Genomic DNA, 14,348 nt, shown 5'->3' with positions numbered 1-14,348 from the left:
ATGTTGGCATTGCTTTATATAATCTTATATCTTACATGTGTAGTATTATTGCATTAAAAAGTGTACAGTGTGTGACTCTGGACCTTGTGTCACTCGAACACGGCAAATACATGCGACTGAACCTTGTGTTCAAGGTGGCTGATGAAATTATGGCTGGTGTTGTTGCCAGTAATTGCTGGGTATTGAATAGTCCTGTTCCAGAAGCTTCTGTGTGGTATCATCGTATCAGCTAGGCTCTTTCATCAGCAACCTTTGTGGTAGAACAGCTTTATTTCCAACAATGATGAAACTGATTCCAAAGTAGACCTCTGGCAAATTATTTGTGTTAATATTAATACAAAAGATGTTACTTTGTATTGAAATGGAATAAACATCCCTACACCTTGGCGACAATTTTTAATTTGCTGTTTAATATCTGTGTAAGAGGTTGTTACGTAATCAGCTAATAATAATAACTAATTAAGTTCATGATCTTTAGAATATATGGTTTTAATTTGAAATCTCTGTGTGTTGGTAAATATATCTATCTTCACTATTTAAACACTTATGTGCTTTAAAATGCCAACAATGCAGTGTTTTGCAACATTCTATTGGTGTAAAAAGAGGACTTACCAAAATAAATCTATTTTAGGAGGAAAATTTTCAGGAGGTTTAACTTTTAAGAATATTCGTTTCATGGGATGAAAGATGTAGTTATTTTGTATAAAACATTTGTTTGTAAAATTTTTTTTTTTTTTTTTTGATTATTGATCAGATTTTTTGTAGCTTATCTTTCGCCTTCCCTGGCTCTAACTTCTTTATATTAATCCGCTTGCCTACACCTTAAATGCTCAGTGTTCCTCTTTGTTCATACCTTAAGCAAAATCATCTGCAGTTGAGTTCTATTACATATCAGGTGGAACATTCACATTCATGTTATCCATGTGAAATCTATGTCATATTTTGTAGGTGTCTTTACGGTAATGGTATTCATGTTGAATAGAAAGAAGTCAATATTTTCCACTGCTTGTGTACTTGCTGCATAGTCGTTTTTGCCTAGAGCAGGTGTTCTAGCAGGCTTTGATTCCTGTACAGCAAAATCAATAGACTTTGTCATGAAGATGGCTGTTTGCCAATAAAACTGCTGACGACTGACCTAATTTGATATAGTCCGCATGTAGAGGGTGTGCCGCCTGTTTGACAAAAGTAAATTCTGTCTATTGTGGCTCTTTTGAAGAGGGGTATACAGGCTGTGGGTGTATGTGGGGAATGTTGTGCTAAGGGCTGTAATGTATTACATGTACATTGCACATGTACACTTAGTCTGGATTTAATTTAAATCACTCCAGGTTGGCCACAGGCATATATGTTTGTATTAGGTATAAGTAGAATTTCAGTGTGTCCTTCAAAATAATGTAAGCTTACATCCATTCCCACACAATATTTCCTTGGTTTCACTAGGGCGTACATTTATATTCCAGTTATGCAAACAGTAACATTTTTGTTTGCTCTGAAAAACTAATCCAAGTTTAATTATATTCATTACTTTATCTCCATTGTGATCAGAACGTATGAAATTGACTTGTGCTTATGTGTGACTTTTTCAGTTTCCCATCTCCACCTTTTCCATTAGCGCAATGCATACATTAAAAGACTAGAAAAACAGGTTGGACAATATGTATTTATTTGATAAGTTTACATGTAGATAGGACAGATATGTACAAGTGTTGGAAATATATGTATATGTTGTAGATGTAGGTGTATGTTCTCGTCAGTAAATTACAACATCAGACTAGAAACATTGTTGAATATATCATTCCTTCCAGTGTGTTCATTGTGTTCTGCTAAAAGTAACTAGACCTCACTGAACAATTATGTATAGATATATTTATTTTGACCATAAAAGTTGCTGTTTTGGAGGTCAGGGCGCAATGTTTTACGTGTCTACGAGGTAATTGGCTGCATTATAGGGTACCCACATTTTGTGCTGTGTTAATAGTGTACATGTGTATGATGACATGCTGGTATAAGTGGACTCTGGTCCAAGCTGCTGTTTCATCATATTAAGCCTGTAGGCCTCTTCTAGAGTTTCCCAGAGCCACGCATTATTGGTAAAGTGATCCGCTACATGTAGGTCCTCTATGAATTTTTACTGACTGCATGGGAACCGGCAATTAATTTCACCTCTGAAACAGAGATTGTGAAATAAAACGGTATCCTACTGTATGTATCAGTATTGTGGAGTGCAGGAGGCCTGGTGTGTCAGGGAATATACACCTTCTGTTAACCTAATAATTGAACAGTATTTGGTTACCATGGTCATTATATGATTCAAACCCAAGTTGGTTAACTTCAGTTGTAGGACATGCAGCCAGGCATGAAGTTGTTCCTCTGATATCATATGCCAAATAATATCGCCAATCACCAAATGTGGACTTCTCACCACACCCTTCTTATAAAATCTTACAGGTACAGAAACATATAAATAGCTTTTCCTTTAAAGGACTAAGGGGAACTGTTAGGACACTCATAAAAGATTTCAAAGCATGGAAAGTTCAAAACAGAAGTTAGATATTAAAAGGGAAAAATAACCTTTTGTTGCTGCCTAAAAAAGACTAGTTTATCCACATAGACTTGTAAATATAATAGTGGAATCACTAAAAATGTTGTGTGGAACGTGTTGTACAAACACTGTGTAGCTCTTTTAATTTTGGTCTAAAGCACTGTTAATAGTAAAATGTGTCAGTTTGTTATACTGCATTTAGAAAGTGGATTTTCAGTAGTTTAAGACATCTTTTGAGAACTAGAATCTTTGCTAAAACCCGAGTGTGTAATTCCTAACAATAGATACTGGTTTGTAAAATGTATTACAGATGTGTCATTAGGTTAATTCTGTACACTTGGATATGTATATATGGAGGAATAATCTTTTTCATCAAACTGGGAGCTTCACATTGTATTTACACATGTTCTACCTTGTTATCATTCCAGTGAATGTGACTCTTGGTACGTGGCAAACAACCCTGATCAGACCTTGGTGGACTTGGATGGACAGCTGTACAAGTTCTCTGTGGGCACCATAGACTTAGACCCCAAACCTTTTGATAAAATCCCAAAGTACTTTCAGCAGGACCTAGATATAATGGAGGCTTATAGGAAAGCCCTCATGATGGAAAGAGAGCAGCAGTCTGAGCAGAGCTGATTGCGTTCAGCAAACGTCCCCAAGTTCTTGGTTCTCAACACTGACAACGATCAAGAAGGGAATGGCCGTTATTGTGAAAACAAGAATTAAAATGTTTTGATCCAAGGGCTTCCATTGAAACCTATAATCCCCTACAGAGAGCTTAATGAGTGTTTCCTGGAAGCAAATTTCAAGATTGTTGGTGAAACTGTTACTCTGGCAGATATTTATAACTCGCATACTGATCTCGCCACAAGTCATTTGTTGGTCTGCATGTAGATAAAACTATGCCAAATGAATTAGAATAGAAAACACACAAGGAAAATGAAAAAGGAAAAATCTGTGGCAGATTTGAATCTAAACATAAACTGAAAAAAAAAAGATATCTTTTGCATTGAGATGGTTTCAGCTAAATGTTCAAGACAACAAGTACAGTCAGCTGAGTGTATAAATCAAATTACTGGATTGTGTAATATGTTATTGTTTACATGTCAAGTTGAATCTGTGATCTTTATTTTGATTGGAGACTTTTATACTTACTTATAAAGTTGTTTGCATGGCTGAACCTTAAGGCTGATGTGTCCAACTCCATATTGGCTGGCCAGCAATGCTCTGAATTCTTTGCAGTGAACATAAAACATGCTGCAGTTTGCTGGTAGCCTGATGCAACATACGACACTGTGATTATGAGATAGGGGATGAACTTGGAACTGACACCATATTAAAATACTTGCTAGTGTGTAGTGGTATGTATGGGGGGAGGAAAGTCAACATATGCTGTGAATGTGTCTATCTGGGTCAGTTAAGTGACCTAATATTGAAATGTGTGTTGATACTAACCATGATACCTAGTATGAGTGATCAGGGTACATATGCCCTCTTCATTCACACACTAGATCGATCTATAGGCAGTTAGATTTTAGCCCAAGCTAGATAGTCATCTACAATGTAACTTTCATAGATGTCAAGTCTTCAGACTGGATTTAAAAATCGCAGTAAAAATTGATTCTAGTATGGGTTGAAATACAACTTGTTTCCTGGCATAAGCCATGGCATATCATCTCCCTACTGGATCTGTATGTATGTGTTTGTATGTATATATATATATATGTGTGTGTGTGTGTGTGTATGTATGTACATATGTAATGTACACAGTCTGTGCTATATTTTGTATTATTTATTGTATGACATCATTTAATAATTTGTTATTAATAATAATTAATTTGATTATAGTTCATAGGACCATTTACAGGGCTTAATATAAGGCATTCATCATGGATATTAAGGATAAACACACATGTATATGTTATCCTCTTGTAACCTTTACTAGGTATATTGGGTATAGAATAACACTGCTAAGACAATGTCTGTTTAGTAATAATCATTTTACTATTGACAATTTGTGTATGAAATTTAGTCGCCTTTGGACAGATTTGTAACTGTAAAGGCTCTTAAGTAATTTTAACCTGTTGGTATATACAGTTTATGACAAAAATGAATATTTTTTCCATTTCCAGCATAACTATAATTGCTGTGATAAAGGAATACTCCAACTCAAAGATAAATAACTGAATTTGAAACTGTTTGTAAGTCCTTATGGTTAACCATTCACCATGGGTAAGTCCTTATTGTTAACCAAGTCAAACAGTTTTACCCATGATAATATCACAGTTTTTGAAGTGCTGTTTATATTTATGAGAAATTGATATCATGACTTACAGTATATGGTCATGAAATGGCAAAAATATTTTGTTTACATACATGTACAACAAGCTCTTCAAGCAATTATTACCCTATGTACATGTATGATGGGTTAATCACAATTTGCATATGTTAAGCCCTGTACATAACCTGTGAGCATCTTGTCATCTACCCACAATGGCTTTAATATACAGAAATAATGATTTCATGTTATAGTTTTTTCCTGTTAATTCCCTGAACAGGGGCAGTTCCAGTTTTAGTTCTGTAAACTAATTTGATATACCTCTCATATATGGTTTTTATGTCTGTTAATGATTAATAGTTTTCTATTTAATATGTTTATTTACATGAATATGTATAGGTATATAGGTATAAAGTTTTTGTAAGTAAATTTGAATACTTCTTTGTGCATGACTGTTTATGAAGATCTTATTTTGGCATTGTTAGGTCTGTGGGCCAGAAGAACATCCCTGTTTCATACAAGTAAATATTCATATGTTTGTGACACTAATTTCTGCAATCTGTATTCCTAGGATATGCTGTTAAACTGGAACATCAACTCGGTAGGCAGCCATATTCGAGTAATGTTGGTACCCGTGTACCAGACCATGTTGATATTGATACAAGGTGTTAGACAAGATGCTGCCGCAGGAGAGTCATGACATCATGTTGTGGGAATTTTTACTAGTATCAATAAGAAGCAGTTTCGAAATATACATAAAAGTGTGCTTACTGTTTAAGGATGCCAGTAGCTGGTTCCAAATTATTACACCAGTTTAATAGAGAGCAGTGATAGAAATATTCACACAAGCTGGAAGATGCTAACTGTATGAAAAAACAACTGACATTGCTGTCTTTAAGACATGTATGTGCACATGTATATACATAAATGCCAGTTCAGCTATATTTCTTTTTTTTTTGTGAAATGGTTGAAAAGCACAAGTACAGTAGTACAGTATGTGTATATTTTAAATGCAGTAAATGACTTTGAAATATAGTTTCAGGCAATAGTAACTTACGTGTTTGTTATGTGGAGTAGGCACTAGTTGTTTCAACACTCATCAATGGTCTGTATTACGAAGCAGTCACAAATTGCGCCTGGCATAACTTTCATAACATACAGTGAAGAGATACTTCTCCTTGGTAAATGTGTTTGGCATAACATTGTGACAGCTTGTAAACTGGGGACCTAGTGGTCAACATGCTAGCACAGCAAAATGACCCAGGAGCCTCTCACCATTCTGATTATTGTGAATTCAAGCTGGCTCATGCTGGTTTACTCTGCGATCGTAGTGAGAAGGTCTGCCAGCAAACTGTGGATGCTTGTGAGTTTCATCCCACCACAACACTGGTCGCTGTGGTATAACTCAAATATTCTTCAGTATGGTCTAAAACAAGTGAAATAAATGAAAAAATTGTGAAACTGGCCCCAGATAATTATTATATTAAATACCAGAACTTTATGTGTACTTCACAAAATTCACTAAAGAAGAGAAAGAAAGAAAAAAGGCAGGCTAATTATGGTTGGTCTACAAGATCTCTGTGGCCTAATAGGATTTTATGCATTTCCTTGCACTTTCATTTTTTTTTTTTTTTACTTGTTTTATCATGTATTCCTTTTTGTGTTGTGCTGCATAATGTTCTACTGAGAGGCTGCTTGGTTTAATTGCTTAATCTGCGAATATGTGTTGGAAAACTCAATCCCTGCCCCAACTTGCTAGTCCAGTATAAAGTTTATAGCATGAGAATTAATGCCAAGCAACTTTCATGTATATTAGTACATTATATTAAATCCTTGAGGTCTGTGAGTGTGTCAGACTAGTGGTCACCAATGTACTGCATGACTACTAAATGCAGCCACCTTAAATGTCTGATGTAGCCACCTTAAATAATCTTACCATATATTAACATTGGTCTTAGTTTATCTGATCCTGTAAGAGCTGAACTATGGAGTAGATAGAAAATATGACATAAGAAATACATGTAAATGCAGATCTGTTTGTTACAACATTGTTCTATGTACATGACAAAGATTTGACTTTTCTCCATGTCTTCATGTAATTCAGCTGAATATGGACAAACTTGCGGACAGAAGAATATGGGTGCAAGAAAAAAGACTGATCGAATGCATTTTTGTAAGAAACATAGAGGTAGATAAAATGCAGATATTTACACATGTATATTCATTCATCGTGTCGTTATCTTACAGGTGCATTTATGATCTTTATTGACCTTGCTGCCATATTTATCTGCTGATCAGAATATTTTTACCTGTGTGACTTTTTTTGTTAGTTTTTTAGTTCTGATTTCTCATAAGCCAGATGAAACTTGACACCAAAGGAAAAGGACAAAAGATGAACACAGTTGATTAACTTTTCCCTTTCTTTTCAGGGCATATGATGACCTGTTCCACATGGCAAGGTCCACCTAGATTTAACCTAGGAAATATATAAACTTCTGTGATAAGTGTTCAGTAGTTTCATCAAATCATTTGAATCCATCTGAGAAATTTTGAGTGATCTATTGCTTTCCATCTTAGTATGGATGCAGATTTTTCTGTCAGTTAAACTTCACTCTTAATTCTATAAAGTTGAAAATTCAGGAATTGTACAAGACATTCTTTTCCCAGCTTTTTTGGACTTTGTGTGGCTGTGTGAAGCTGGAATATTTTCCTCTGGAAATTGTTGCTAGTTGTACATGGGTAACCCCTGTTTTTGCATTCTCTTAATACAGATTTAACCAGAAATTATTAATGAGCATTTTATGTTTGCATTGTACCAGTATTTGTAAGAAACATATCTTTTTACCTATTTGGTTGTGTCACGAATGTGGACTTAGGTGTTACAATACTTACAGACTTTGTTTAATATTGTCTTGGGTTAATTATTTTTTTTATTAACCCCCAACTTAGTGGTATACTGATCAAAAATCCTTGGTTAGTGTGATATTTGTATGAGAAATATTAATTTTCTACTCATCCATACTACAAGAATTGCCATCCACAGTTGTCTCGTTACACACATGAATTTTTACATTATTAGAGGGTAACTTAATTGACATTACATGTTGCCTATGTCATTGTAAACTGAGTTATGAACTTTCTTTTGTGTTATTTGTGATGGTTACAAGTTTTTATGCCTAGCTGCATTTTATTTCCTCATGCGTACAGTGGCTATTTTCTCAATGCAGTGATGCAAATGTGTATAGCTGGTTAGATCTTATTTAGGTTCTTGAGTTAATGACTAAGTCATGTACATTGGTAAGTACAAATGGATATTTATGTAAATTACATCCTTGTCACTGAACTAGTTTGCCTACTGCCCTACAAAATCATTAAGATAGTTCATGTGGGGCAGTCTGCACTACTTGCCTGATAGATGCTCACTCATTGGCAAACTAACTGCTGACTATCTTTTCTTATGTAGGTACACTTGAATCCAATGAAATTTAAAAGAGAAACAAGAAACAGCTGGAATCTGACTTCAATGCATATAACTAGATCTAGTAATACAATTCTAGTTCTGAATATATATCTAAAGGTGTACGTAGCAAGTATTTTTGCTCCCACTCGTGTACTAGTACGCATTTTACATTTACTTGTTATTTGTGGTTATTTATTGTATGTTTTTTAATTTACTGTTAATGACCTAAAATTTTGCCTTTGTCCAAAGTGGCTCATTTTTCCTGATTCTGAATGTTCAGCCTACTGATCTTAGACTTAAAAATGTCATTTAAGATTTGTTTGGAAGGTAGAACATTGCCCTACTCAGTAAATAGAAGTTTCAGCACTGGAAGTTACTTTGGTGACATTTATTTTGCCTCTTAAAAAAAAAAAAAAAAAATTGGGGGCAAATTTTAGGTCATTTACATTTGATTTTTATGTAAGTCACCTTTGTTTTTTGTACTGTGTGTAGTCAGCGACTTAAATTGGTTATGGAAAAAAAAAAAAGAATTCTTTTACAATACTGATCCATGTTATTTAAGACTGCTCCCTGTAACATATGGCACAACCAAACCGATCACCTGAACATCAACAGATACTTGTCATACCGTTTTTTTCACTGAGACAGGAAGTTATTTAAGGCCAAGTGGACATTAAGTCACACACTTTCAACTTGTTTATAGGTTGGCCTTTGTTGATCGCAAAACGGATTGTTTTCTTTAGTTTGTTACACATTTCATCCAGTTGCTGTCATTAGAGACTTTTGTTGGGGTATGACATCTCATTGTTTTGTTTATTTCAACAGGTATGAGTGTGCGTTATGAGTCAGATGTGCTTTGTCAGTGCCAAGATGGTGTTATGTGACCAGTTTCACCCAGTGTTGTCATGTTAGTCCTATCTGTGTATATTGACAAGATCATTGCTATAATTTCACCTTGCCCAGATAAACTGTGTCACATGCCAGTAGAGGTCATTCCTCGTCTTACCAATAAAGTTTACCTACTTTTTACACCACAACTTGGGTTATTATTGCGAGATATTTTCAGACTCTAATAACTGCATCTTGGGGTTATTATTTTGTTCTCTGTTAATACAGACTTTTCTCTCAATATCTCTTGTGGTGAACCAACAGAAGGGAATGACGTGTTTTAGACACAATGAGCTCATGTGGGATCTTTGTAAGACTTGTACTCTATTAGTATGTACAGGTATTTGCAGTCAGGCAGTTCGTAGACAATTAGAGCAATGATGACTGTGATTTCTGTCAAATGGTTACAGGTAACCAGTGAAATTCGACCTCTTGTCAAATTAGCTCAAGGTATTTCAATGGTACGTGTAAATACTAAAAGCGATGTTGATTGCACAATTAATAGACGTCAAAGACCCAGAACTATATGGTTATGGAAGCTGTGCTTGAGTAAAAACTTTGATGTTGGAACAGTGTTTGGTACACACCTGCAATATTTGGTACAGTGTCTGAGTAACACCTGTGATATTGGAACAGTGCTTGACTAACACCTGAAATACTGGAAAAGTGCTTGACTCACACCTGTGATACTGGAACAGTGCTTGAATAACGCCTACAGTGGTCTGTGCAAGGTAAATTACTCAGGGACTGTGCAGAATGGGGTCATTCAAAGGGCTACAGTCAAAACTGTGGTTTAGAGGAAATGCTCTTTGCAGAACAGGGTCTATGATAAGTCCATATTGGCATGAGCTTGCCATAGGATAATCATCAGGGTACTAGAATGGAGATATCTCACACTATACTTAGTGACATTGGACTAATCCAGTGTAATTGCCCCTAGTAAAATGAGGTTTATGTTTCAGGATACTCCTACAGTTTTGTTTTGTTTTGAGGACACATTTTGATTCTTAATTTCTTACCTTTCCCTTTTCCTTAAAAAAACTAATTCTGTGTTTCCATGGAAATGCCATTATGAATACTCATTCCTCTGAGAATGAGAATTACGTAATATGCAGAAATGCAGTGCAGAACGAAGAAATGTCCCAATTTGAAGGCATTGGATGAGGATATATGACTGGATAGATTGATGGCAGTTCTCAATTCATAAGCTATGGAAGCTAAGTAATGAATGCCTCAAGTAATAACATGAAGAAACTCCAGTGCAATCTTATGTTCATGAAATCACAGCCCAAACTAAATTTAAATTTTAAATACCTTAAATTTGACAAAGAGTACTACTAATGTCCAACCAAAGCAATGACTAAAGGTGAAACAATTCTTGATAAAAATTAATTTGGCAAATGGATTAATGATGAATTTTTGTCACATATGAGACTCCACATTTTGTCATTTTCTCCCTTTCTGTTTTTGATACAGCTGTGTGTTGTGCAGTACTTTTATTTTTCAACATATTGCTGTGAAATTTGTCACACATGTAACTGAAAACTTAAGCTAAGAAAGGATCTCACAAGTATTTGATATCTTTAAAGATATTAGTAAAAGAATTTCAAAAAAATTTTAGCTTTAAGTTATCACTCAGAAACATGTAAGATGGATATTAAAAATGTGTCGGAGAATTAGTAGTTTAAATAGTTAACTATGCACTTGAAGAAAAAAATATTGAAAATGTTCAAAACTGGTGAAAAAATAGCATTCTGAAAAACAAATCTATTTTTGCTATTTTATTTCTATTTTCAGTAACAGGAAAGGTATTTTTGAAATCTGCTATTTTTTAGAATATTTACATCTATAATGTAGATGTACATATTATATATCAGAACATAATATTTTGGGCTACATAAGGCATGATGCATAAGTTTCATAAAGAGGGTTTTCATTATTCTCAACGCCTTGCCTTATTTTACAGCATTGAGCCTGTGAAATCTTTCCTTGGTTAACATTTTTTAACATCCAGCCAAGGGTTAGTTATTGATTTATTTGATTGGTGTTCTATAGCATACTCAAGAATATTTCACTTATACAACAGTGGCCTGCATGGTGGTGGGAGGAAACTGGGCAAAGCAGAGGGGAAACATGTGACCATCTGCAGGTTGCTGGAAGACCTTCCCGCATGCGGCCAGATAGGAAGCCAGCATGAGCTGTACTTGAACTCGCAAGGACTGCATTGATGAGAGGCTCCTGGGTCATTACACCATGCTGACGCGCCAACCACCTTGGCCATGGTTAGTTATTGTGTTACACCCACTGTTAGGTTGTGGGACTGAGCCTTGAGTAACCCAGGCCAATGAGGGCAATGTTTATTTTCTTTATTTGATTGGTGTTTTACGCCGTACTCAAGAATATTTCACTTATACAACGGCGGTCAGCATTATGGTGGGAGGAAACCGGGCAGAGCCCGGGGGAAACCCACGACCATCCACAGGTTGCTGGCAGACGTTCTCACTTATGGCCAGAGAGGAAGCCAGCATGAGATGGACTTGAACTCACAGGGACCGCATTGGTGAGAGGCTTCTGGGTCATTACGCTGCGCTAGTGCGCTAACCGACTGAGATGAGGGCAATGGACTAACTTGGCGTTGTAACAATATACATACATGTACATGCAGCTGGTGCATTCCAGAGAAAAGCTACTGGTAAGGAATATGTGTACCTGAAGAGAAATATGTATCTACTGATCATTTTCCTGAGGTAAAACCTGTAAGAGTATATAACAGGAGTGACACCAGCTGCAGCATGGGGTTATATCTTAATAATACCCAAAGTAGTAAGGCTTAAGGCTTACCAGGAGTAGTACCCACAGTGATCTGGGGTCATGCCAGAAATAACACTCACAAACATAAGAATCTGAAAAATACTAACACCCAAATAACATTGTGTAACAACATCAGACAAGGAGTAACTCCTTACTATTATTTACCTGGAATGTCAATTTTGGTTAACAGTTGGTACAAGAATGTTCGATGCATGGATAAATGCCACATTACACAGTGCACTACATGTATGGGGTCATACCAGGAACAATAGTAGTACGTGGTTACACCAAGAGTAATACCCACAGTATGGTGTCACACCATGGGGTTATACCAGGAGTAAAAACCACAGTGGTATGAGGGTGATACTAGAAGTAATACCCACAGTGATATCGGGACAAACCTGGAGTAATACGCACAGTGGTAAGGGGTGATACCAGAAGTATTACCCACAGCATGGTGTCACACCAGGAGTACTACTCACAGTGGTATCGGGTCACACCAGGAGTAATACGCACAGTGTTAAGGGGGATGGTAACGGGAGTATTACCCACAGCATGGTGTCACACCAGGAGTAATACCCACAGTGGTATTGGGTCACACCAGGAGTAATACGCAGAGTAGTATGGGGTGATACCAGGAGTACCCACAGCATAATATGTGGTATGATACCAGGAGTATTACCCAGAGCGTGGTGTCACATCAAGAGTAATACCCACGGCATGGTGTCACACCAGGAGTATTACCCACAGCATGGTGTCACACATTCTGGAGCACTGTCTTATGGGAATATTGAACTCCTCTCAAACGCTTTGATCAGACTAACATCATATATCCATGGATACAAATTGTACATATGTTTACTGCGCAATCAATTGCCAATAAGCCTGCGGTACGTCTTGTGGCCTTTAATAAATGTCAATTTATTGATTTGACCGATGATTAACCTGTGAAAAACATCTAATCGTCAGTCTTTTCTTGTGGAACAATGTCAAGCACAACAACAAAAAAATCCACATTTAATCGGCTCTGGTATAATCCCCATCTCGTGTATACGACCAGGCAGGGCATAGGGTCATTTATGCCTTGCACTGTACATGTTGACGTCATATCTATTTTTAGAGTACTTCTGAATATAGGAATTCCCCTCTACACATTGACGTAAACATCCGAGAAGAGCAGGTCGGTTCGACATACATGATCTACTTTTTATAATCGGGTGAACGCGCGCGGCCTCATACCCTCAGGCTATTGTGCTCTGTGACGTATAGAAAGCAGGAAATGCAGGCCAGAAATCATGCGCAGATAGCCGAAACCTCCAGAAAATGCATGGGCCATATAGGCTATATGTTGGTAAAATTTCTGGTTCTGCATAGCGAGATGCCAGCCAATAAAAGTATTTTCATTTTTTTCAGTATTTTCAAAGCATTCGCGTTTCACTACGTACCGTGTAAACACGGGCATATGTTTATCTGAAACCGTACGTGTCCTGTATGTTTCATAGGCTTATAACTACAAAATGTATAAGGGCCGTTAAACGAGAGATGACGTTTACCTACCTATAAGAGAATCGGCCTACATGTGGGGCATACTTCTTCTTTCACGTAATAGGCCTGTACACTAATTAAAACGTGTTCATAAATCTACTCATGCCATGAATAGGAGAAAATAACCCTTGCGTATATATATATATATATATATATATATATATATATATATATATATATAATTTTTCTTTAATTATAATGCATGGACAAATTTCACGTTAGGTTGGACAAACATAAAATTTCATGTAAACTGTATTTTATAGAAGCCTTCGTGGTTTCGTGATTTCTTTCTTGGTCCGAATGGGTTAAGGCTTCCTCGATGAAGACTGTCACATATTTAACAAATAATATGAAAGATTGTACATTAGTCCTCATTTACATAAACAGGCTATTATTTCAATCAGCCCAGTTCAGAGGAATTAAATACACGTATGAGGCCCTATACAGGTACTGCATAATTCCGTGTGATCCGTCATACACACGTAGTGTGATGCGACAGAAACTTATCCGGGATCCCTGGCCCATCCCAACGCCGCCGAAAGTTTTAAATTTTCACTTGCTTCTTTGCTTCTGCTGTAAATGTGAATATTTCTGTGGCTGACAGTAGGCCTATACATTAATAGAAATTTTCGAGTTTCTTCTTGCACATGTAATGGAGATGAAAGCTGACCAGTATCATAGCTACCCAGGTTGCGAATCATTTTTTTTTTGGCTTCCGAATCAGCTGGGGCCACATTCACAACACTTTATAAATGTACTTTGTTGTACGCCTACTTCCTTCGGAAATCATATGTTGCCTGTACGTCAACACCCCATAAGGC

At 36.4% G+C, this 14,348-nt stretch overlaps 1 protein-coding gene across 3 annotated transcripts in view; it reads left to right on the top strand.

The window, feature by feature from the left end:
• LOC135470402 (inositol-pentakisphosphate 2-kinase-like) overlaps positions 1 to 4,221 on the top strand; it is a 29,971-nt gene extending 25,750 nt beyond the window's left edge. For all 3 annotated transcript variants that reach the window (XM_064749323.1, XM_064749322.1, XM_064749321.1), the window contains exon 14: positions 2,971 to 4,221. In XM_064749323.1, the coding sequence (XP_064605393.1) occupies positions 2,971 to 3,181 (211 nt within the window). In that variant the 3' untranslated portion in view covers positions 3,182 to 4,221. The remainder of the gene's footprint in view (positions 1 to 2,970) is intronic.
• The last annotated feature ends 10,127 nt before the right edge of the window (positions 4,222 to 14,348 follow it).

This window comes from Liolophura sinensis, chromosome 7 (genome assembly GCF_032854445.1).
Source record: "Liolophura sinensis isolate JHLJ2023 chromosome 7, CUHK_Ljap_v2, whole genome shotgun sequence".
Classification (NCBI taxonomy): Eukaryota; Metazoa; Mollusca; class Polyplacophora; order Chitonida; family Chitonidae; genus Liolophura; species Liolophura sinensis.
This window is presented reverse-complemented; position numbering and strand designations above follow the sequence as displayed.